The sequence below is a fragment of the Mobula hypostoma genome, chromosome 7 (genome assembly GCF_963921235.1).
Source record: "Mobula hypostoma chromosome 7, sMobHyp1.1, whole genome shotgun sequence".
In the NCBI taxonomy this organism is placed as follows: domain Eukaryota; kingdom Metazoa; phylum Chordata; class Chondrichthyes; order Myliobatiformes; family Myliobatidae; genus Mobula; species Mobula hypostoma.
The window spans coordinates 182,715,193-182,741,989 of NC_086103.1; the positions used below are offsets into that span (position 1 = coordinate 182,715,193).

A 26,797-nucleotide genomic window follows, 5' to 3' on the forward strand; every position below is an offset into this window, starting at 1 on the left:
AGTAACAAAACCTTTTAACCCACGTCTGTTTTTATGCATTGAGTTGCTGCCACATGATCAGCTGATTAGATATTTGCATTAACCAGGCGTACCTATTAAAAATGGCCACAAGTGTAATTTATTACAATTACTTGTAGATCATGGATTATAGGATTGATTTTATCTTTATATTTATTTTGTGTTTTTATTGTGTCCTGCATGTTGTGTTTTTTTTGTGCTGCATCACCGGATCTGGAGTAATAATCATTTTATTCTCCTTTACACTTGTGCACTGAAGAATGACAATAAACAACCTTGAATATTGAATCACTTGTACCTCTTTGTCTCTCCTGCCAACAACCAGAGAATCAGAATCATCCAAGCAGCTGTTTCTTACCTTACAACCAATCTCAACTAAACGAAAACCGAGAGGCAGGTTGTCTTGTAGCTGAATGCCAATCACCAAGGCAGTGTCCAATAACTGGGCGAGGACATGGTGAGATTCTGCAACAATATGTCACATATGGAAATAATTATTCCAATACAGCAATTCCACCCTTGTTGAGAAACTTTGTCATCATTTCAACATCTTTTTTTTCCAACTATGATTACAGGTAGTTCACCTATTGAATATTGGATGTGGAGAGGACGTTTCCTATAGTCTAGGACCAGAGGGCACAGGATCAGAATTTAGAACAGAGACGAGGAGGAATTTCTTTAGCCAGAGGGTGATGAATCTGTGGAATTTGTTGGCTCAGAAATCTATGGAGGCCAAATCATTGGGTATATTTAAAGCAGAGGTCAATAGTTTCTTCTTTTTTTTAAATTTTATTTTTATTTGGATAAGGAATTCACAAATATCATGTACTTTTTTCACACATATAACCTTTTCCATTTTTTTTATATGTATAAAACTATAATTATTTATACATTCTTAAATACACATTGAGATGATATAAAAGGAAATTAGACACTTAATAGTTAATTATGTACTGTGGTAATTCTAATCTATTAGGCTAAGTAATGGTATTAGTTGTTAAGAAAAATAGTAATAATAGTTTCCTTATAACTCTTCTGGACCATTTCCATTGGTCCAAAATGTCCAAAATGCCTATGTAACAACCATTGTAGGTGTTTATATCCTAATTTGTTCATGCTTGCTCCTGCCCGCAGACATAATTATCCAATCCCTATTGTGACGAGAATACACATAAATTAAGATGTTTGCTGGCCTGGGCTAGCACCAGGGGCATCAGCAGTTGGTCTGCCACCTGTCCTCAGGGGAGGGAGAGATAAGGCACACAATGAAGCAGCATTTGGAGATGTTAATGAAGGAGCCATCAGTCTGGGTATCGTCAAGATCAGCTCCCCCTTTGAACCCTGAACTGTTTGAAGTGATGGACAGGCGATCTGGAGATGTGTAATGAAGGGATGGGAGAGAGAGCTGTCTAGAGCGGCTCCCCCTTTGAACCCTGAACTGTTTGAAGTGATGGACAGGCGATAACCCAGCAGGGGAATAAAAAGGGACAGGTTCGCTAAGGCAGGACACACACGACACCCGAGGTAACGAGACCCTGGAAGCGGTGCACCTCTCACAAGTCGGTGGGAAGTACCGGGCCATAAACGCACAGGGTGGAAAGGTACAATCAGCAGGAACCCGGTGTGTGTCCACCCTCGCTTGGGTGCCGGGTTCACTGCAGAGGATCGACCACATCTGGAGGAGGGGTCACAGTCGGTGACCTCAGGTGACATCACAAAGGACCCGCCCGGAAGCTGCTTGTGAGCAATATCGCCGGTCTGTGAGTGGAAGCTGTTATCTTAATTCTGTGCACTTGTGTGTTTATCATCGCTGAACTGTTGCATTTATTATCCTTTCGATTACTGTGTTGCTTGTTTCTTTAATAAAACTTTCTTAGTTCTAGTAATCCAGACTCCAACTGAGTGATCCATTTCTGCTGGTTTGGCAACCCAGTTACGGGGTACGTAACACTATGTACTTATTTACTTAATGTTTTCATTTTTTATCCCTTTCCCAAATCTTTCCCTTTACTTGTGTTAATTCTCTATTTTCCAAAAGAAAACAAAAAAAAAGACATTTAGACTAGGGGTGCTTATGTTAGCAATATTACTGTGTTGATGAGAAGAGCAGTATAAATCATTAGGAGAGTCATCTAAAGTCTGCTCGCATTGGGGTTATATATTCAATCCATTTATTCCAGATTTGATAAAATTTTTCTTTTTGAATTCTCAGGGAGTAAGTCAACTTTTCCATTTTAAATATTTCCAAGATAATTTCATGCCAATCTTCTAATGTAGGTGGTATTGGATTTAGCCACTTTCTTGTGATTGATTTCTTGCTTGCCGCTAAAAGGGCCTGCAGCAACTTTATATCTTTCTTCTGTTCAAGAAACAATACATGCCCCAAATAGAGCGTCTCAAAGTTCAGAGGTACCTGGGACCTAAGTACCTTAACTAATGTTCTATGAATACCTTCCCAATATAGACTTAATTTAGGGCAATCCCAGAAAATATGAAAATGATTTGCCTCCTTGGAGCCGCACCTTCTCCAACACGTCATGTTTGTAACTTTATATTTTTCCTGATATGGGGTCTTGAAGTATCTTATAATGTTTTTCCAACAATGTTCTCTCCAAGTCAAAGAATTAGTTGAGGACCATTGAAAGCTGCAGATTTTCCCCCAAGCCTCCTCTGAAAGTACCAACCCCGCTTCTTTCTCCCACTTCTCTTTAATATACAGTGTATTTACATTTTTAGCATGGGAGAGTGCATTATATAATCGAGAAACTGATTTACTAGGTATTGAATTGCAAGCCGAATTCAGAATCTTGAAAAATTCTAATTCTACTGTTGATAGGTCTATATATCTACAACTCTGGTTAACATAGTTTCGTACTTGAAGGTACCTAAAAAAGTCATTGTGTTCTAGGCCATGTTTGTCCTGCAGGATTTGGAAATTTTGTAATACTCTTTTATCTATAAATGAGAGGTAGGTTGTAAGACCTTTCTTTATCCATAGCTCAAATCTTTTATCTCCTCTGTTGGGAAGGAATTCGGTATCATATGCACACCATCTAAAGAGTTTTAACATGTTATTAATTCCACATGAATTAACCACCTTCTGCCATACTTTTAATGTAAGATTTATCCAACTGTTTTTAAATTTTTCCAACTGGGCCATCAATCCTTTGTCAGCTATTGAGGCCTGTAGAGGAAAACTGTCAACTAATCCAAATTCTATTTCCTTCCATCTAGCCTTATATTCCCTATTACACCAATATAACAGAGGGGTTATCTGTGAGGCATAAAAATAATTTCTCAGGCAAGGGAGAACCATACCTCCTCCTTCCTTCCCTAACTGTAAGGTGTTATATCGAATTCTAGGTTTCTTTCCTTGCCAAATGAAGCGGGAAATCCATTTGTCCCATTCCCTGAATTGATTATCATCCACCTCCACCGGTAAAGTACGGAAAAGATACAATAACTGAGGAAGAATATTCATTTTTATAGTATTTATCCTTGAATTTAAACTTAAAAAGGGAATAAGATTCCATCTATGCATATCTGCTTTTATCTCTGAGATTAATGGCCCATAATTTACCTATGACAGTGTTGAAAGATCCTTCGGCAGGGTTATTCCTAAATATTTTAATGATTTAGCTTCCCACTTAAGATCGTACGTATCCTGCAATTTTTTGGATGGTGTATAATTTAGGGACATAACCTGCGTTTTCTTTACATTTATTTTATAACCTGATATTTTCCCAAAGTCATCCAACAGTATAAACAATCCTATAAATGATTTTTCTGGTTCACTCAGATAGACCAAAACATCATCTGCGAATAACGCCACTTTCTGTTCAATCCCTGCCACCTTGATACCTTTTACGATTTTGCTCTGTCTTATTAGTCGGGCAAGCGGTTCAATATATAGCGCAAAAAGGAGAGGAGAAATTGGGCATCCCTGTCTAGTGCCTCTCTCTAAGATGAAGGAGTCAGAGAGGTCCCCATTTATCTTAATTCGGGCTGTAGGGCTGTCATATAGAGTCTGAATTACTTTAATAAACTTTTCTTGAAAGCCGAATCTTCCTAACACTTAGTATAGGAATGCCCAACTAACCGAATCAAAAGCTTTCTCAGCGTCCAATCCTACTACCATTGTCTCTGTCTCGTTCTTATTAACCTGTTCTAATATGTGCAGAGTTCTCCTTATGTTGTCCTGTGTTTGTCTTTGTTGAATAAATCCAGTCTGGTCTAAGTGGATTAGGCCAGGTAAAAACTTTTCCAATCTGCGCGCTAATATAGATGTAAATAGTTTGTAATCTAAATTAAGAACACTAATTGGCCTATAATTGCCACATTCTAGTTTATCTTTACCCTCTTTAGGAATAACTGAAATAATCGCTTCTCTCCAGGAAGGTGGAGTTTCTCCTCTCTGCAAGATCCAATTAAAGGTGTTAAGTAGTAATGGGGCTGACTGTGTCTTCAGGGACTTGTACCACTCTGAGGTAAACCCATCAGAACCCGGGGACTTTCCAGCCTTTAACCTAGAGATGGCCACGTTCAGTTCTTTGACAGTTACTGGTTCTAATAAACTTTCATTTTGTAAATCTGTAAGTTTAGGTAGATCTAAAAAATTCAATACACTGTCTATATAGGGCTCATTGGGGGCCCAGGGTTGGGAGTACAGCTCTTGATAATATGTTTCAAAACTCTCTTGAATTTTCCCTATTGTACTCTCCACAAGCTTTGTCTTTGGATTCTTTATTTTATGAATTGTATTGTCTGCTTGTTGTTTTTGTAATTTATATGCTAATAATCTAGCTGATTTACCTCCTACTTCATAATTCTTTTGTCTCAGGTAAAGAAAATTTCTTTGAGTTTCCAACGTATAAATATAGTCAATTTCACTTTGCAATTTCCTAATTTCCTGTTTTCGATTTGAATTACTTTTGTTGCTATCTACAACTTGAAGTTGTTTTAATTTTCCTTGAAGGTCTGCTAATTTTTGTGCATGGATTTTTTTCATGTGAGTGGTAATGGAAATAATTTTCCCTCTCAGTACAGCTTTCATTGTATCCCATAAGATCACTGGTGATGTTTCTCCCGTGTCATTAAGGTCTAGATATTCTTTGATTTCTCCCCTCAATCTCTCCATTACTTTCGGGTTATTGAGTATATGTGAGTTTAGCCTCCATAGTGTTTTCCTCATTTTCCTTTCCAGGATTAGAGACATAGAGACTGGGCTATGATCCGACAGATCAATTGTTGCAATATTACAGTTTTTTATCCTGAGTCTATCTGTATTAAAGATAAAGAAATAGTCTATCCTTGAACAGGCTGAATGAGGGAAAGAGTAATGTGTATCATCTTTACTAGTAGGGTGTAATTCCCTCCAGACAGCTATAATTCCCAACTCCTCCATCAATGAATTCATTTTCCAAGTCAGAGGTTTATTCTGAGTAACTATTCTTGAAGAATCTAATACAGGATTTAATCTAATATTAAAATCCCCTCCACAAATTACTACCCCTCGAGAACTGACCATTAGGTCAAAAATGTGTCTATAAAATGACCATTCACTACCTGGAGGAGCATAAACATTCAGCAATGTTATATCTGTACCTTCTATTCTTCCTGTGATTTTTACAAACAGTCCTTCTTTGTCTTTAGTCTCTGAAATATGTTCATAATTAAGAGTACTTGATATTAAAGTAGCTACCCCTCTTTTGTGACTCAATTTATATGATGAATAAAATACATGCTTAAAGCCCATTCTTTCTAATTTTCCATGTTCAGATTGGCTCATATGTGTTTCCTGGAGGAAAGCTATTTGTGCCCTCTCCTTTTTCAATTTAGACATAATCTTATTTCTTTTAATTGAAATCAAAGCCCCATTAACATTATAGGAAATTATTTTTACCAATTCAGTTTGCATTTTTCTCTAGTAGAAAAAAAACACTCTCCTTTTCTAACCAAACAGTAAGCAATCCCTTCTCAACAGTAAACCAAGACATATAACCACATCGTAGACATTCTTGAACATGTAACATTTGAAAATTTTTCCCACTTCCCACAGTGAGGCCTGAGCACCGACCCGCCTCAGTTCAGAGGGATAACCTCTATCTTCACCCTGTGTTAGAGGGCCCTCAGCAGTTTGAATAATCATAGAGAATTTTCTCCTATTTATGTCTCGACCATATTGCTATCATTCAAGTTATTCCGCCTAGTTTATTTTCAGTTACCAGTTTTCATTTTACCTTTAAGTCTGATTTACTCTTTTCAGTCATTTCCCTTAATTAATCTGTGTTCTCTGTACATTCGCGTCTGAATATTTGCAGCTTTTCCTTGTAGTTTGACACTCTGGTTTGTGTGGAGCGTCCTCGCCCCACTAACTGCCACGACTTCTGCCGAATCCTCTCCAGTAGCGACTCCGGTTGGGTGATGACTTTAATAGGTAGTCCCCGGTCCGCCAGGTCCGACGTTGCCTCCTCCGCCGTAGCGTATGTTTTTGTCCCTTTGTCGTAAAAGACTCTCAGCCGAGCTGGATACAGGGTCTGGAATCTGATGTTGTTTTCCTTCAGGACTCTCCCTGTTTCCGTATATTCCTTCCGTCTGGCAAGAATCCCCGGTGCGTAGTCGTGGTCTAAACTGATTTTACAGTTGTTCCACATGAAACCTTTATTTTGCCATGCCCTTTTAAGCACCTCTTCCTTCCTTCTGTAACTGAGAAATCTGACCAGAATCGATCTGGGCTGGATGCCTGCCGGGGGCTGTGGTGCCAACGCGCGGTGAGCTCTTTCTATTTGTAGGTCTTTTGCATCCGGTATATCAAGGTTCTCTCTAAGCAGCTTCTCTATGAAGGGAATCATCAATCCGGGTTTACCTTCGGTTCCTTCGGGAACTCCGTAAATCCTCACATTTTCCCTTCTTGAGCGGCCTTCTTGATCTATTAGTTTCCACTGGAGCTGGTCTTGCAGCTTCAGCATTTCTGCTATCACTTCCTCAGCGTTTTGTAGCTTCTCTTCAATTCCAACAATCCTCGCCTCGGCTTCATCTATCCTCGAGTTAGTTTTTACTATTTCTCCTTTAATATCTTCCAGCTGTTTGCTGTTATCTTGTCGGAACTCGCGAATCTCTCCGAGAATCAAAGACAGAGTCACCGATTCCCCCTCATTATCTCCGTCCTGGCTTGCCGTGGGGGAGCTAGGCCCGTCGCCTTGCTGCATCTCTTTATGTTTATCAGCCTTCGGAGCGGACTTTTTAATCTTGTTCTTAGACATCATCCTTGCCCCTTTTATTAATATAGTTATGCAATATTAAGTATTTGTCTAAATTCGATTTTGGGGCAGTTTACCTTCTTTTTTGTCGAGAGACCTTTTCCTTACGCCGCCATTCCCTTGATGACCCGGAAGTCCCCTGGTCAATAGTTTCTTAATTAGTTAGGGCATCAAAGGTTACGGGGAGAAGGCAGCAGAATGGGGTTGAGAAGGATAAATAAATCACTCCAAGGACCAAGTGGCTAAATTCTGTGTCTTATGGTCTTATCGTCTATAATGGGATCATTACTTTACGCTTCAATGTATATGTGATCAAGTGTGGGCACGTGGCCAAGTGGTTAAGGCATTCGACTAGCGACCTGAAGGTCGTGAGTTCGAGCCCCAGCCGAGGCAGCGTGTTGTGTCTTTGAGCAAGGCACTTAATCACACATTGCTCTGCAACGACACTGGTGCCAAGCCGTATGGGTCCTAATGCCCTTCCCTTGGACAACATCGGTGTCTTGGAGAGGGGAGACTTGCAGCATGGGCAACTGCCGGTCCTTCATACAACCCTGCCCAGGCCTGCGCCCTGGAGAGTGAAGACTTTCCAGGCGCTGATCCATGGTCTCGCAAGACTAACAGATGCCTTTAATTTAATATGTGATCAATAAATCTGAATCTGATCTGAATTACAGGAAGTCATAATGACTTATTAAACATTAGATTTATTTGGCACATATACATCAAAGCAACCAAACATACGGTGAAACATGTCATTTCCATCAATGACCAACACAGTCAAGAATGTGTTGGGGGCAGCCCGCAAGTATCACTACCCTTCCTGTGCCAACATAGCATGCCCACAACTCACAAACCTGAATCTGTATGTCTTTGGAATATGGGAGGAAACGGGAGCACCTAAAGGGAACCTACACAGTTATGGGAAGAACATAGAAACTCCTTACAGACAGTGGTGGGAATTGAACACCTATCTTCCTATCGCTGGCTCTGTAAAGCGATGTGCTAACTGCTAAGCTACAATGCTCCCCATGTTACAGCAGAACAGGCTGTAGATACTTTCAAAGTATGGATCTCTTGCTACTTACTTTCATTGTTAAGGGCGACGATAACATCTTCCACAATGCAGTCAGGCAGAAAGCCTGGTGTTTTCGACAGTAACCCAATTAAGGAAGCAATCTTCAGTCTGACCGAACTCTCGTTCTCCTGTAACGGAAATACATTTACTTTCCCAACATGGCTTATGAAACAAACAGCAAGCTACTTTAACGTTAACAATTCCCGAGGTTATTCATAGGAACAATTGTAAAACAAAACTTGGTGACGAGAGAGAAAAGATATTGGAGAGTGAGTGTGGATGATGAACTTCAATAGATGTACCAAGGAGATCATCCTAACTGGTTGCATCACAGCCTGATATGGAAACACCAATATCCTGGAAAGGAAAAGGCTACAGAAAGTGGTAGATACAGCTCAATCCTTCACCAGCAAAGCCTTCCCTATCATTGAGTAAATTTACTCAAGAAAGAGGAATCCATCTTCAGACCCTCCCCACCATCCCGGTCACGTTCTCTTATTGCTTCTGCTGTCAGGAAGAAGGTAAAGAAGCCTCAGGATCCACACCACTAGGTTCAGGAACAGTTATTACCCCCAACCATCAAGTTCCCGAAGCAGGGTGGATAACTTCACTCACCTCAACTTTGAACTGATTCCACAACCTGCAGACGCATTTTCACAGACTCTATAACTCATGTTCTCTGCTTCAGTTATTTATTTACACAACTAGCCCGCGCCCTCATGGCCCACTGTCCATAACCCTTGACCATGGGGATCGCTGGTCTTCAATGCTTGCAGACGTGACCCCCACAGGTCGCTGGCCTTCAACTGTGCAGTGCTCTGACCTGTACACCAACCACAGGCTCCTGCCCTTAACTCTTCATTCACTGCTCTGACCTCTAACTCCCCACCTCATACCTGTCCCTTAATCCGAACCTGACCCCTAACTCCCCGTTCTGTACCAGCGGTGTGATGAGGAACTACTGTGTGCTTGTTCTTGCAGAAAAGTGGTTCCAGGACAATAGCCCATGCACCATCAATCATGACCATGACACTCAGGGACTTGGGCTATATATACTTTGTGTGACTGTATGTTTTAGTGCTATTGGAATTATACATGCCTCGTGCTGTGCGTGACTGTTGGCACTGCGTTTTGCATCGTGGCCCCGCAGTAGTGCTGTTTCGTTTGGCTGTATTCATCTAGAAGGCTGAATGACAATTAAACTTGAACTTAGCTTATTTACACCTCAAATTTCGCCTCCCTCCCTTCCTATCCCCTCTCCCATTGCAGTCAATTTTGGGTGCTGCCCTGGACTAGAAGACACTCTATTTGCCAAAGTCTTTAAGAGAATGTGAATGGAATATTGGATACCTGCACATCAGAGGAATGGGAATAATAGGGAGAATGGGAATAACAGACTGTCCCATCATCCCTACAAACCTAAACATAGCCAAGTCGGAGCCACGGCCTTGGTGGACATCGCAGCTCAGCGTCACCTTGACCAGAAGGTATGAGTGTTGGTTACAGAGACCACCGACTATGGCAAGGGCTGTACCTTATAGTAGTGGTCAAGGAGGATCCGTACCACTCCCTCCACGCTCTCAGCCTCCACGGGCTTCTTTGCAAACTGTAGAAGGTACTGCAACGCTTCAGTGGGGCTTGTGGATTTGCACAGGTCAATGTGGAGGGCTGCAGATTTACTGGGCTTTGCCAGTCGGAGCTTCTTGGCTGGAACCTCTTCATGTGGCTGTTGCTATTTTCGGAGACAGAAAAACATCAGAATCAGATTTATTATCACTGATAAATGTTTTTAAATTTCAAAGTTCAAAGAAAATTTATTATCAAAGTACATGTATATCACCATAAATTTGTTCTTTTGCGGCAGCAGTACAGAACAATACATATAAAAATTACTATACGTTGAGCGCCACAGTAGCACAGCGATCAGCACGATGCTATTACAGTTCAGGATGTCGGAGGTCAAACATCAATTGAGTGTCCTCTGTAAGAAAGTTTGCAATGTTCTTCCCGTGACCATGTGGGTTTCCTCTGGGTGCTCCAGTTGAGGAGCTCCAATTGTTGAGAAGGAGGAGAAGATGGCGGCGCGACACAGTGTGAATGATATCTGTAATCTGTCAAGTAGGGTGCCGTGCACAATTCTGAATTGATGGAGACAGACGTGAGAGTACGGAGGAACATCTGGAGAAACTTCTGAAATGTCTGCTTTGCTGACGCTGCTACTGTGTGGTAACTGGAACCTCCGGAGCAGAAGGCCCCGAATCCTCGGCTTTGCTTGTTTCAGCGGCCGGGGTGAGGTCGAAGGCGCTCGGCAGAGGACGGCGCTCGGGAGGCTGTATCAGAGGGGCTGATCGGAGGCTCGAAGTTTTCGGACGGACGGACTCAGTGTCAGCTGTGGTCGGGTGCTTCCAAGGCATCGGCAGTTGTCGGTGCCTGGAGGTTTATGGCAGGGAGTTTCTCCCTTTTGCCCCCTGCTATTGGGGACTCGGGAGTCGATCGGGACTTGAGACCTTTTTTTTTTACCGTGCCCATGGTCTGTTCTTTATCAAATTATGGTATTGCTTTGTACTGCTGTAACTATATGTTATAATTATGCGGTTTTGTTCAGTGTTAGTCTTTGGTTTCTCCTGTTTTTCTGTGATATCACTCTGGAGGAACATTGTACCATTTCTTAATGCATGTATGCATTTCTAAATTACAGTGAAAGAGGACTGAGTGTACTCATAATCTAATCTAAATCATTGACTGTGTTTTCAGGCTCCTGTAACCTCCCCCGATGGTAATAATGAGAAGAGGGAAAGAGGGAATGTCCAGGGTGCTGAAGGTCCTTCATAATGGATGTCGCCTTCTTGACGTATTGCCTTTTGAAGATGTCCTCGACACTGGAGGGGCTATTGCCCATGACAGAGCTGGCTGAGTTTACAACCCTCTACAGCTTTTTCCAATCCTAGGCGAGGTCTCTAAATACCAGACGGTGGTGCAGCCAGTTAGAAAGTTCTCCACAGTAGATCTGTAGAAATTTGCTCGTCTTTGGTGACATACCAAATCTCCTCAGACTCCTAATTAAGTTTAACCTTCCGTGTACCTTTGTCGAGATTGCATCAATATGTTGGGCCCAGGGCAGATCTTCAGAGATGTTGACACCCAGGAATCTAGTAAAGAGAATTAACTCTGCAAACAATTTTGGCTTCACATAAGAGAACCACTGAGTTGGGCCACTCCAGCCTTGCAGACCCTGGAAAGCCCAACATAAAAGGCAAATGTGATTTTTCTGTGAATTTCAAAGACCCATTCCAATAATCTCAGTCCCCAGCATCTGCAACATGGAGTGCGGTCACAGCAGAGCATCATAAAGGATCCGCACCACCCAGGTCATGCTCCTTTCTCGCTGCTGCCATCGAGGAGGTGGTACAGGAGCTTCAGGACCCACACCACCAGGTTCAGGAACAGTCATTACCCCTCAGCCATCAGGTTCCTGAACGAGGGTGATAACTTCACTCACCTCAACACTGAGCCGTTCCTACAACCTATGGACTCATCTTCAAGGACTCTTCATCTCATGTTTTCAATACTTATTGATTATTTATCTTTTTCTCTCTCTTCTTGTATTTGCAGTTTGTCTTTTGCCTTTGCTATTAAGTTTTTTTTTGTACTTACTAAGTCCCAATGAATCTCAGGATAGTATCATCATCATCATCATCAGGTGCCATGCCCAGATTGAGCTTTGACTGCCATGGCCCACACACTCCTGTTTCGGGTCAAGTGGATCAATTCATTGGTATTCATTTCCAATTCTCTGGCTGCTGTCTCCATCATCATTTGTCTTTGTCTTCCTCTTGCTTTCTTCCCTTCAATCTTTCCCATAATTACTGTGCATTCTAACTCCTCTTTCCTAATCACATGTCCAATGAAGTTATGTTGCCTTTTCATGGTCTCATACACTATTTCTCTTTTTGTGTTTGCTCTGTTCATGACATCCTTGTTAGATATTCATTTCATCCATGATATTCTTTGCATCCTCCTCAAAAACTACATCTCTGCTGCTTCGTTTCCTCATGTTACTAGATATTGTCCAACATTCTGAGCCATATAACATAACTGCATAAATGTAACATTTCAGTACTGTGAGGTGGGTTGTCATGCCTAGTTTAGTATTGGTCAGTATACTCTTCATTCTCGTAAAGGTGTCTTTTGCCATCCCTATTCTTCTTTTGATGTCCATGTCGCACCTACCGTCTGATGTCACCCAGCTTGCTAAGTAGCAAAAGTTCTGTACTTGTTTTATGTTTTCCCCATTTATTCTCAGCCTGCAGATAGGATTCTCCTTCTTTTTGGATATCACCATGCATTCTGTCTTTTTGCAATTGATAGATAGACCCATTTTTGCACTTTCTTCAACAATTATATCACTTAAGTTTTGTAGTTCTTCTTCCATACTTGCAATTAACACAGTGTCATCTGCATATCTGAAATTACTGATGTTTTCACCAACTTTGATTCCCAAAATGTCTCTTATTTTTTGTAATATTGTACACATTAAATAAATCAGGGAAGAAAACACACCCTTGTCTAACGCCTCTCTTGATTTTCATAAACTGACTCACTTCTCCATCTATTCTTACAGCGGCAGTTTGTTCCCAGTACAGATTTCCAATTAGGCGGAGGTCTTTCGAATCTAGATGTAGAGTTTCCTGTAATATTTCAAATAACTTATTGTGCTTCACTTTGTCAAATGCTTTTGTGTAGTCGATAACACAAACAAAAATCTTTTTGCACTTGAATAAACAGGATAGTATATGATGACACATATAGTAGTGAGCAAAAGTCTAAGGCACACATATACAGCTGGGTTGCCTAAGACTTTCGCACTGTACTGTATTTTGTCAACGTGGAGCGGAGAGCAAATTTGTAAATCTGGCAGGAGCAAAGGATACGAGAAATGGTGAAGGTGGAGCTCTGCAGAAAGGTGGCAGAGGAGGAGTGCCAAGAGCGGGGGATTTGCGCGGGTGCAGACTCACTCAGCCCTGAGACACCAGGCTCGGTCATTTGATTCCAAACAGTTGGTTTATTGATCATTACAGAATGTCTCTGCGGTGCTCCCCATGCCCACCCTCTCCCTTCTCTTTTCCCAACCATGATTCCCCTCTCCCTGCCCCCTCCCCACTCTCAGTCCACAATAGAGACCCAGATCAGAATTATGTTTATCATCACTCACATATGAAATGAAATTTGTTTTTTTTGTATCAGCAGTACAGTGCAATATATTAAATTACTACAGTTCTGTGCAAATATCTTAGGCATTCTAACTATATGTGTGCCTAGGACTTTTGCACGCATTTTTTGATAATAAATTTCCTTTGAACACTGAACATCATCATTTATTATTTATCCACTTCTATCCTGAAACTTCTCACCAAATTGGCTTCAGGTAGCATATTGGATCATAAAGTATTGGATGAAAATAAAAGTTCTCCCTCTTTTCTCCAGTTCTCTGCCTAATTATCTGAAACATCTATCAACAGGAAGGCTATTTTTTGGTTGGGCAGTGTATGTGAGCCAGTGCACAGAGATGTTGGGATAAACCAAATGTAATGAGCAATGAACAGAACGACACAGTAGCGTAACACAATTACACCATCCAATTCTCACTGTTCTCCCCGTGTCCATGTGGATGCTCCGGACTCCTCCCACATCCCAAGGACCATAAGACATAAGAGCAGAGTTAGGCTTTTCGGTCCATTGAGTCTGCTGTGCTATTCCATCATGGCCGAGTTATTATTCCTCTCAACCCCATTCTCCTGTCTTCTCCCCATAACCTTTGATGCGCTGACTAATCAAAAAGACGTACAGGTTAGTAGGTTAATTAGTCACATGGGTATAATTGGGCAGTGTGGGCTTGTTAGCATGCTGTGTCCCTCATTAAATTAAAACATATAAAATAGACACAACTGAACCCACCGGGAAATGCCTCATTCAGACTGTGGAATAAACACAAGAGATTCTGCAGATGCTAGAAATCCAGAGTAGCACACACAAAATGTTGGAGGAACTTAGCAGGTCAGGCAGCATCAATGGAGAGGAATAAAGAGTCAATGTTTCAGACCGAGACCCCTCGTTGCAAAATGCTCTGTGACAGAATGGCTGTGAACTGCTGAGACATATTTTGCCAGGAACTTGGCTGTACATCTGAGGGAAGTTTAGCCAGAGGGTGGTGAATCTGAGGATTTCATTGCCATGGACGGCTGTGGAGGTCAAGTCATTCAATATACTTAAAGCTGAGGTTGATTAGTAAAAGCATCAAGGGTTATGGGGAGAAGGCAGAAGAGTGGCCTAATTCTGCTCCTATGTCTTATGATCCTATAGAAGGGAGGAATAGGAAATAGTGAAAGTGGGGTGAGATGTAGAGGGGTGGGAGGCTCACTCAAGCCTCTTAAATGGAGCTCTTGTACAATAATGCATGAAACCTTGATCTATTGGGGTCATGGTCCTGACACCCTATCGGCTACCTGCACTTTCTCTGTATTTGCAACATCATGTTCCGCATTGTTATTGCTTTTCCTTTTATATTAGCTTGATTTACAGATAAAGATCAGTTTTACTTGTCACACGTACATCAAAACATGTTGTGAAATGCATCGTCTGCATCAAGTCAAATCAGCAAGGGTCGTGCTGAGGGAAGCTGCAAGTGTCACTGTGCTTCTGGCACCAACATAGCATGCCCACGTCTAACACTAGCCCGAACATCTTTGGAATGCAGGAGGAAACCAAAGCACCCGGAGGAAACTCACATGGTCATGGGGAGAACATACAAAGAGAGGCTGGAACGTTGACGGATAATCTGTCTAGATGGGATTTCAACGGTACCTTGGTAAATGTGACAATAATTACCAAATTTGGAAAAAAGATTTCTGATGTGGGAAGGGAAAAAAATGTAACTGAACGCCAATAAATGGCGAGGCAGACTGTTTCCCTTGTGCACCACTCACTCTGATGGTAAATACTCCACGTTTGTTTACAATAGATCTGTTAGTGATTGAAAATCTGGCTAAGTGGCACCACAATGACAAACCGCTTACTCAATGTCAGCAAGACCAAGAAGGATGCATCATCGGGGGTCAGAAACTTTAAATTCCTCAAGTGTTTTCATTTTGGATAACCTGTCCTGGACCCAGTATGGACTGAGTGAGAGTGGGAAGGGGGCAGGGAGACAGGTATTTATTTATTTACTGAGATACAGCATGGAATTCCAGTCACGCTGATTTAACCCCCGCCTAATTACAAGTCAATTTACAATTTACCTACCGACTGGTACGTCTTTGGACTGGGAGGGGACACCGGAGCTCCCGGAAGAAGCCCTCACGGCCACCGGGAGAACGTACAATCTCCTTACAAACAGCAGCGGGAATTGAACCTGGGTCACCTGTACTGTATAGTTGTATGCTAACCACTACACTACTGTGGCGCCCCACAGAATCGTGGTTGGGAAAAGGATGAAGGGAGAGGGGAGGGAGCAGGAAGCACCAGAGAAACTCTGCAATGATCAATAAACCAATTGTTTAGAATCAGATTAGCTTGCCTGGAGCCTCAGGCTGGGTATGTCTGCACTGCACCACCACCCACCCGTAGCAACCAACCCACACCCTTGCAGAGGTGCTCCACCCTCACTATTTCTGACATCCTTTAGGCTCCCGTTGACAAATACACTGCTATGCAAAATTCTTAGGCACCCTGGCTATATGTATTTGTGCCTAAGATTTTTGCACAGTACTGTATGGCAGTGATCATACACCTGATTCTGACAGATCTGTGTGTCAGTTTACAAACAGACATTAAGTTAATGCACTGGGGCAAAATTCACTAAGGCTTAGCACAGCATACCATTAAAAACAATTGGAGTGGAGAATCTGTTTTCCCTCAGATGACTGTCTCAGTCATCTCTCTGACACAGTGGTGTCAAGAAAACAACCTCTCCCTCAATGTCGCAAAAACAAAGGAGCTGGTTGTGGATTACAGGAGGAGTGGAGATGGGCTAACCCCTATTGATATCAATGGATCTGGGGTTGAGAGGGTGAACAGCTTTAAGTTCCTCAGCTTAAACATCACTGAGGACCTCACGGGGTCTGTGCACACCAGCTGTGTGGTGAATAAGGCACAACAGCGCCTCTTTCACCTCAGACGGTTGAGGAGTTTGGTCTGGGCCCCCAAATCCTAAGAACTTCCTACAGGGGCACAATTGAGAGCATCCTGACTGGCTGCATCACTGCCTGGTATGGGATCTGTACTTCCCTCAATCGCAGGACTCTGCAGAGAGTGGTGTGGACAGCCCAGCGCATCTGTAGTTGTGAACTTCCTGTGATTCAGGACATTTACAAGGACAGATGTGTAAAAAGGACCCGTAGGATCATTGGGGACCCAAGCCATCCCAACCACAATCTATTCCAGCTGCTACCATCTGGGAAAACGTACCGCAGCATAAAAGCCAGGACCAACAGGCTCCAGGACAGCTTCTTCCACCAGGCCATCAGACTGATGAACTCATGCTGACTTGAGTGTACTCTATATTACATTGACTGTTCTATTTATCATAAGTTATTATAAATTACTATGATTGCACATTGCACATTTAGACGCAGATGTAACGTAAAGATTTTTACTCCTCATGTATGTGAAGGATGTAAGAAATCAAGCCAATTCAATTCAGTTCCAAAGTTAATTCAGTTGCCATGAAGTTGCTCTCAACTGAAAGGCTGTGCTGACGTTGGAGAGGGTCCACAGGAGGTACATGAGAATGATCCCAGGAATGAAAGGGTTAACGTATGAGTAAGATTGATGGCTCTGGGACTGTACTCTCTGGTCTAGCAGAATAAAGGGGGGGGGGAGGGAATCACATTGAGCTCTACCGAATATTGAAATGCCTTAGATAGAGCGGATGTGGGGAGGATGTTTCCCATAGTGGGGAATCTATGACCAGAGCGCACAGACTCAGAATAGAGGGACGTCCATTTAGAAGAAAGATGAGGAGGAATTTCTTTAGCCAGAGGGTTGTCAATCTGTGAAATTCATTGCCACAGACAGCTGTGGTGGCCAGGTCACTGGGTGTATTTAAGGCAGAGGTTGATAAGCTCTTGATTATTAAGGGTATCAAATGTTACAAGGGAATGACAGTAGAATGGGGTTAAGAGGGATAATAAGTTAGTCATGATCGAAAGGTGGAACAGACTGGATGGGGCAAATGGCCTAATTCTGTTCCTATGTCTGAAAAGTCTCTCAGAGTCTACGTTCAGAGTCTCACCAAAATGTTTTCTCCAGGACTGTAGCCTTGCTTCTTGGCTGAATCATATTGTCAGCCTTAGGTTACGTGCTCGGATTTCTGGAGTGTGAATGGAACCGACTGTCTTCATTTCGAGCCAACACTGTGACCTGTCATCACCGATAACTGGACTCAGAACACACGCACATACAGCCTGGCGGGGAGAGAGGGGCCTGGAAGAGGTGGTTTTTGGCTGGCCTGCCTGGGGAGCAGTTGCTCTGGAGCACCACGTTGCTGTACAGCTACCTGTGGGATGGGCTGGAGTGCCACTTTAGTTGGTCCGCATGGGTGGAGGGACGGGACTGTACGCAAGTTCAAAGAGGATATACCTTCCCTGCTTTGTGTAATTTTGTCTGGATGTATGGGAGTCCCTAGATTGGATTAGTTAAGAGGGAACGTGCCGTCCTATTTTCAATGCTCAAATTTTATAGATCCAAACAGTATTTTTAGGCCTAGTGCAATTACGAAGAAAGCATGGTAGCACCTCTACTTCCTTAGGAGTTTGCAAAGATTCAGCATGACATCGAAGACTTTGACAAACTTCTATAGATGTGTAGTGGAGAGTATATTGACCGTTTGCATCAGAGCCTAGTATGGAAACACCAATGCCTTGAAATGAAAATCCTACAAAAAGTAGCGGATGTGGCCCAGTCCCCCACTGGTAAAGCCCTCTCCACTACTGAGTTCATCTGCACAGAGCGCTGTCGCAAGAAAGCAGCATCCATCACCAGGGACTCAGGTTATGCTCTCTCTTCACTGCTACTATCCAGAAGAAGGTACAGGAGCCCCACAACTCAAACATCAGGTTCAGAAACAGTTATCACCCTTGAACCAAAGGGGATAGCTTCACTTGCCCCATCATTGAAATGTTCCCACAACCTATGAACTCACTTTCAAGGACTCTTCATCTCATGTTCTTGATATTTATTGTTTATTTATTTATTTTTATATTTGCAGTTTGTTGTCCTTTGCACCCTGGCTATACACCAGTGGGTGCAGTCTGTCATGATTGTTGGATTTATTGAGTATGCCCACAAGAAAATGAATCTCAGGGTTGTATATGGCAATATACGTGTACTCTGATAATTAATTTACTTTGAGCTTTGAACAATTACTTTACTCAAACTTTAAAGTATCATCAGTTGTCATCTTGCAGTTTCTATTGACCCCTAACCCCTCTATTGTGAATGGCAGTTGACCTTGCAAGTAAAGAATTGAAACGTACATTTAGGCTGTCCATTGGTCAGGGTCGACCGTAGTTGCCTTTATCCAAGCTGTCTATGTGATATACAAGCAGGAATTTGCTCTGTTAAGGGAAGCTATGCTCTTTAATCACCTTTCTCCCTGGGCTGTCTGCACTCTATTTACAATGTCCAGGCAAGGAGAGATTATGTTAACTCTTGCCTTACTGCAACTTCCACAGACCAATCCAGTCAGTCACTCTCCTTCAATAGACTAAAAAAATTCCACAACGGTGCTTTCACACAACATCCAATAGCTGGCAGTGATGCAGCAGTTAAAACAGGCTGAGCATTCCCTATCCAAAACCCCTGGGCTCAGAAGTGTTTCAGGTTTTGGAATATTTGCATTTATGAAATGATAAACCCTGGGGATGGGACCCATGTCTAAACACGAAATTCTCAACACAGGAGCCCCCAGGGCTGTGTCCTGAGCTCCCTCCTCTAATCCCTATACACCCACAACTGTGTTCTCACGCACAGCTCCAATCAGCTGATCAAATTTGTAGGTGACATGACATTGATAGGCCTTATTCTTTCCAGCAATGATGAGTCAGCCTATAGAGAAGTCAATGCCCTGACACAATGGTGTCAGGAAAGCAACCTCTCCCCAATGTCAAAAAAACAAAGATCTAGATCATGAATTGAAAGAGTGGATTTGTCAGCGTTGTAGTGAAAATATGCTGCTTAATGGTATACTGATCATGAAACAGGCAATTGAAAATTGAAAGTAGATGTTTCATGCACAAAGTTATGAAAAATATTATATAAAACTGTTCTCTCTCCCCCCCCCCGTTGGAACTGGCGGCTGTTTAAAATAGATGGTGGATATGAAGCTAATCGCAGTGCTGGAACTCGGTCTGGGGCTGTCAGTCAAGTCTAGCAGTCTGTGGAGGACCCAGCTCCATCACGTCAGACTGAGGACTGTTCACTCTCAGCTTCACACCAGCTGCACATGTGATGTAAATGAATTTGTATTTATTTTTATTTCTTACATCCAAGGGAGTAAAACTCTTTATGTTAGTCTCTGTTGCAATGTACAAGCAATAAAGAGGGGAAATGTGGATATTGCCCAAACACTTGAGATTGTATTTGTATCATGTACGTACAGTCAGATACACAATCAGATCAGTGTGTATTGATCAGTCTGATGGCCTGGTGATAGAAGCCGTCCCAGAGCCTGTTGATCCTGGCCTTAATGCTGTGGTACCGTTGGCCAGACGGAAGCAGCCGAAACAGTTTGTGGTTGGGGTGGCTGGGGTCCTTGATGATCCTCTGGGCCTTTTTTTTCTTTACGCACTTGCTGAGTAAATGTCCTAAATCAGGGGTGTCAAACTCATTTTAGGTCACGGGCCGGATTGGGCAAAATGCGACTTCATGCGGGCCGGATCAGTTGTGCACGCACGCGCTCCCACAGCTTCCGTTGCCTTCGTTTTTTCAACCTCCTCTCATGTGTCTCAGTCTCTGCTATAACTACAAAGCGTTTCACTTTACAAATTTTGTTTCTTATGAAGATTGCCTAGCAAGCATTATTTTTATGATTGGTATTAACTTACAGTCCTAGGCTACAAGAAAGTTGTGATGAGAGAGAGAAAAAACGACGCTATTTTGGCTAAGGTTGTTTTGGGAGCCACACCCTTTCCATTAATAAACTATTTGAAATCGAACATTAGCAGACACAAATGTAGATCTAACGAAACAAATTGTAAATGTAGGCTACACAACTGCACCTAATTTTTATTAGCCTGCTTCCAGCAATCAAACTCAGACAATGAACACAGTTGGCCACTAATTTGTATTGAAATTGGCAGGATACTTGGTAGTGTGGAGGAGCAGAGGGATCTGGGGGTACATGTCCACAGATCCTTGAAAGTTGCCTCACAGGTGGATAGGGTAGTTAAGAAAGCTTATGGGGTGTTAGCTTTCATAAGTCGAGGGATAGAGTTTAAGGGTCGCAATGTAATGATGCAGCTCTATAAAACTCTGGTTAGGCCACACTTGGAGTACTGTGTCCAGTTCTGGTCGCCTCACTATAGGAAGGATGTGGAAGCATTGGAAAGGGTACAGAGGAGATTTACCAGGATGCTGCCTGGTTTAGAGAGTATGCATTATGATCAGAGATTAAGGGAGCTAGGGCTTTACTCTTTGGAGAGATGGAGGATGAGAGGAGATATGATAGAGGTGTACAAGATAATAAGAGGAATAGATAGAGTGGATAGCTAGCGCCTCTTCCCCAGGGCACCACTGCTCAATACAAGAGGACAATGGCTTTAAGGTAAGGGGTGGGAAGTTCAAGGGGGATATTAGAGGAAGGTTTTTTACTCAGAGAGTGTTTGGTGAGTGGAATGCACTGTCTGAGTCAGTGGTGGAGGCAGATACACTAGTGAAGTTTAAGAGACTATTAAACAGGTATATGGAGGAATTTAAGGTGGGGGCTTATATGGGAAGCAGGGTTTGAGGGGCAGCACAACATTGTGGGCCGAAGAGCCTGTACTGTGCTGTACTATTCTATGTCTATGAAATGATCACATTTACAATAATAGAATAGTCAGAAAATGAATGAATCACAATATTATGACACTCAATATTTCATAATGTATTTTGCTTACATGTCACATTGCATTGAACAGTGTCACTCATTTTCACTTGCTTTTTCACTTTCTTGGCTTTAACCAGCCTGTCAACATCAGGGAACAGTTTCTGGGCAGTTGTGATTTTCATAATGTCATTTAGATGTCTGTGTGTCAGCTGCGAGCGCAGTTTGGATTTGTTAATGTTCATTATGGAGAACGCCTGCTCAGAGATATGTTGTCCCAAAGATGCAAAGGATCTTTGAGGCAAAGTCTGTCATCTTGGGGTACATCAGTCCCAAGTATTGATAGAATGAGTTCAGACCCACAGTCTCAAATTTATATTTCAAAGCCGAGTTACACTGAATTTCAATTAGTTCCATTTGGAGTTCCTCCGGCACATCTGATGCTGCGTTGATGGCAAACAGCGAGGAAAATAGTGAGAATTCCTTCTCGAGCTGAGTGAAGCCTTGGAAATTATTCTGAAACTCACTTTTCAGCCGTGATATTTTGTCCTCGTCCCTGTCCATGTTGTCATTATTCCCATGACTGCACAGACTGCAAAGAGGGGAAACGAGCTGGGTTGTTCCGGGATAGTTGCACCTCCCACAGGCCTAATTTAATTTGAAAGGCACGAATGCTGTCGTAGTATTCCAGAACAAGTTTGTTGCGGCTTTGCATGTTAACATTGAGCACATTTAAGTGCTCTGTTATATCCGCCAAAAATGCAAGATCATGAAGCCAGTCTGGGTCATCCAACTCTGCCACTGGCTTCCCTTTCTCGTTCATGAATAGTCCAATTTCCACACGTAATTGAAAAAAACGTTTGAGCACAACCCCTCTGCTCAACCAGCGGACTTCAGTGTGGTAGGGTAGGCCGTGTCCAATATTACTTTCGGACAAAAGAGTGTCACATTGCCAATAAAATTGGCTCTAATAAAATTAACCGTTTTGATTACTACATCCATGACATTGTCCATTTTCAGGCTCCTGCTACATAACGCCTCTTGGTGTATAATACAATGAAAATTCCAGAATTCCTGCTCTGGATTCTCTGTCTGAACTTTCTCTCCGAGTTTCACAACAACACCTGCCTTTTCCCCGACCGTGGACGGTGCGCCATCTGTTGCCACGCTTACATCACGACTCCAGTCAACCCCCAGTCTGTACAAGGCCTTGACGAGGCTGGAGAAAACGTCGTTCGCAGTTATGGTGTTTCTCATGGGCACCATCTCCACAAACTTCACAGTGACAGTCAAAGATGCATCAACACCACGAATAAATATTCCCAATTGAGCTACATCAGTCACGTCGGTGCTCTCATCAATTGCAGTAGAGAAGGCAATAAATGACTTCACTTTGCCTTTTAGTTGAATGTTCAAATCTCCCGATTCTCTCTGTCACAGTATTTCTTGACAAGCTGATATTACCAAAAGCCTGTCTCTTCTCAGGGCATACCAGCTCAGCCGCCGTCAGCATGCATGCTTTGGTGAATTGCCCCTCTGAGGATGGCTTCGACGCGGCAGCTATTTTGTTGGCAATAATATAGCTGGTCTTGACAGCTCCATCATGAGTCTCTCGACTTTTGGTGAACACCGATTGTTGTTTTTTCAGAGCTGCTTCAAGCTCGTTTACCTTTTGCGTTCTGAGTCGTCCTGCGTACTTGTCATATTTTTCTCCGTGTGACGTCTCGTAGTGTCGTTTGATATTGTACTCTTTTGCCACAGCCACTTGTTGTGAGCATATCAGACACACAGGTTTGCCGTTGACCTCACGGAAGAAAAAACGATCTTTCCAATTATTGTTGAATATCCGACCTTCAATGTCAACTTTTCTTTTCTTGGAAAGCATTTTGAACCACAGCAGCAAACAGTCTCAGCCTTGCTACAGGTGTTACTTACCTGAGTACTCTGTGTGTTTATACTGTGTCTGATGATGTAAGTGGGTCCTAGTGGTCTTCAGTGCGGGGTGGAAGGTGCTAATGCACAGCGGCTGTTAACTGCCGCCTATTGTTTTCCAAGTACACACAACAAGCTGCCGGCGCGGCAGGCGGTACAGACAGCGGTGGGAGAGAGCGCGGCGAGGGAGAGACAGCGGCTGCCATACAGATGCATAATAAATGGTCGGGAATATACTTTTTTCCCCCAAATCATCCCGTGAGCCGGATTGGACCCTTTCACGGGCCAGTAGTTTGACACCCCTGTCCTAAATAGAGGAAAGTTCCCACCCACAGATGCGCTGGGCTGTCCGCACACCTCTCTGCAGTGCCCTGTGACTGAGGAAAGTACAGTTCCCATACCAGGCGGTGAAACAGCCAGTCAGGATACTTTCAATATTGCCCCTGCAGAAAGTCCTGAGAATTTGGGGACTCATGCTGAACTTCTTCAGCTGTCTGAGGTGAAAGAGGCACTGTTGTGCTTTTTCTCACCATATAGCTGGAATGTACAGTCCAGGTAAAATCCTCGGCGATGTGTATATCGAGGAACTTGAAACTACTCACCCTCTCAGCTAGTCCCATTGATGTCCAACTTATCATACCCAAGGCCTGTTCAAGAGTCTGTTAACAGTGGGACAGAAGCTACCCCTGAGCCTGCTGGAATGCGCTTTTCTATCTTCTGCCTAATGGCGGGGGGGGGGGGTTAATTTCTTGTGGTCTCGGGCAGTGCAGGTGCCGTACCCAGCCACAATGGACCCAAACAGGATGCTTCCTATAGATATTATCTATATTTAAGGAAATTCAGTACATCACGAAAAATTCTTCCGAATTTCTACAGATGTACAGTGCAAAGCATTCTGACTGGCTGCATCACTGTCTGGTATGGAGGCTCCAATGACAGGAATGCAAATGGTTGTAGACCCAGCAAGCTCCATCATAATGAACAATACCTGTGCGTGACTTTGTTTAATGCAGGGATGCACGCGCAGCCACCACGTGGTCCTTGACAGATCCAGATTAGAGACCAGTGGCACGGAGTTCAAAACAAATGGGGACCTTCACTGTTGCAGCCTTCCTCCGCCTTCACAGCCATTGTGATGTGTCATCATCTTCTGCCAGCTCCACCACTGAGGTCCTGGTTGGATCGCTCTTTGTCTGGAACCTCCCCCTTGACCATAGCGACATGGGTGACCCTACCAGGAGCTGAACTCCAGACCACATCACTGTCAGGACCTCAGGAACTCACCACAAGGTGACCATCCATTGTTAGGGTGTATTCTAGAGTTATGGAATATAGCAATTATTAATTTTAAAAGCAATCAGTCTTCAGATCTGAATATGGATTGTAGATTGAACTTAAAATGCAACTCAGAACAATAGTGTTCTTGGAGTTCCACTGTGGGGCTGATTTCAGACAAAGAAACGTTCCATTTGACCGCAGATGCCTGCATTTGCATGAATGCAGCCCACAGTGAGTGGGGATTAACATTCATTTTGGGTGTCTGGAGTGTTAGTGCGAAGATGGAAGTGTTTGAAAATTATATGTAATTCAAAGGAAGCATTGCAGACACAATGTAACTACAGAATTGTCCTGCTGTTACCTTTGATCCTGAGCAAATAAAGATGTCATGTAATACTGGGTCTGGCAAGTCTCTTCTTCCAAGTGTGTCTCCAGTATGATGCCTGCTCGGCTGGTGAATAAAGACTTCTATATCCACCAGCTTCAGTGTCTGCCAGTGACTTCAATCACAGTCACAACACCATCATCAAGGACATCTGCAAGAGGTGGTGCTCCAAGAAGGAAGCGTTGTCATTAAAAACCCCCCACCATTTAGGACATGCCGTCTTCTCATTGCTACTATCGGGGGGGAGGTACAGTCGCTTGAAGACACACACACACTCAATGAACTGCTTCCCTCTGTCATCAGATTTCTGAACAGTCTATGAACCCATGAGCACGATCTTGCTATTCCTTTATTGCACTATTCATTTTTTGTAACTTATAATAATTATGTATTTCACTGTATATGGTTATAGCCAGGGGAAGGTAGTGGAGATAAGCTCCCACTATCTATTAAATACCCCCAATGGTGTGCGCCCAACAAAGGCCAGCTCCTGCCCTTCGTGAGTGGCTTCGCTACTAAGCCCAGCGGAACAGTTTTTACTGACAGGAGAAAGGACAAAGGTAGGACAAAGTTACTTCAGGCAGATGGGGTTCATCGGCACTGATTGGCAGCTGATCTAGGAGAAGGAAAACTCTGATCTCAAACCTCCGCTGACTTACGGCTCTACCCACTCACAGGGAAGGCTTTGGGAGTAAACCCTGAGGGAAATCCGGAGCTGGAGTCCCTAAGGCAGTACAACATTGAGTTCAACGCTGACCGGCAGCTCCTACGATGCTGCTGGTGCCAAACCGTATTGGTTGCTGCTGTTCCTTTCAGTTCATCAGCAGCGTGGAGAGGGGGAGCCTGTTGCATGGGCAACAGCTTGCTCTCCATGTTGTACAGCCCAGGCTTGCAGATCACATAGACAGCTGGAACGCAAGACCGATGGTTGACCCCGACAAACGGAGGACTTCACCTCAACGGTACATTTCCCACAAAACAACAAATTTTACAACGTACATCAGTAATAAGAAATTGGTTTGATTCTAAGATTCAAAAGATTGCAAAGCCATAGAAAGGTCTGAGCATACAGACAAGAATTGAAGAGCATACTTTACAGCAGAGTAGTCCCTTTGGACCAGGAAGTTGTGCCGACCTTTTAACCTACTCCAAGATCAAACTAACCCTTCCCTCCTACATAACCCTCTAATTCTTCTATCATCCATGTGCTTCTTAAATGTCCCTAATGTATCTGCCTCTACCACTCTCTGTGTTAAGAACTCACCTCTGACATTCCCTCCACACTTTCCTCCAATCACCAGAAAATTATACCCTGGTATTAGCCGTTTCTGCCCTGGAAAAAGTCTCTGCTGTCGATTCAATCTATGCCTCTGATCACCTCTCATCCTCCTTTGCCGCAAAGAGAAAAGCTACGAGGCAAACAGTGCTGTGCGAAAGTCCTAGGCATATATCCAGCATAGATAGCTGGGGAGCGTCAGACTCCTGCACAGAACTGTCGTAATTTTACATATTGCACTGCACTGCTGCCACAAAAAAATAATGACATTTCATGATAAATCTGATTCTGATATGGGTCCCTCTGGTGGACTGAGTGTGGGGAAGGTGGCAGGGAGAGGGGAATCATGGTTGGGAAAAGGGAGAGGGGAGGCAGCGGGAAGCACCAGAGAGACATTCTGTAATGATCAATGAACCAATTGCTTGGAATCAAGTAACCTTACCTGATGTCTCAGAGCTGGGTGTGTCTGTACCCATGCCATCACCCCACCCCC

At 43.2% G+C, this 26,797-nt stretch overlaps 1 protein-coding gene across 1 annotated transcript in view; it reads right to left on the bottom strand.

Moving 5' to 3' along the window:
• Positions 1–26,797, bottom strand: part of ints4 (integrator complex subunit 4) — a 115,640-nt gene that overhangs the window by 83,510 nt on the left and 5,333 nt on the right. Inside the window, exons 2-4 of the mRNA XM_063054678.1 lie at positions 9,887–10,084; positions 8,363–8,480; positions 377–483 (exon numbers count right to left, since the gene is read on the bottom strand). Coding sequence (XP_062910748.1) covers positions 377–483; positions 8,363–8,480; positions 9,887–10,084 — 423 coding nt within the window. The remainder of the gene's footprint in view (positions 1–376; positions 484–8,362; positions 8,481–9,886; positions 10,085–26,797) is intronic.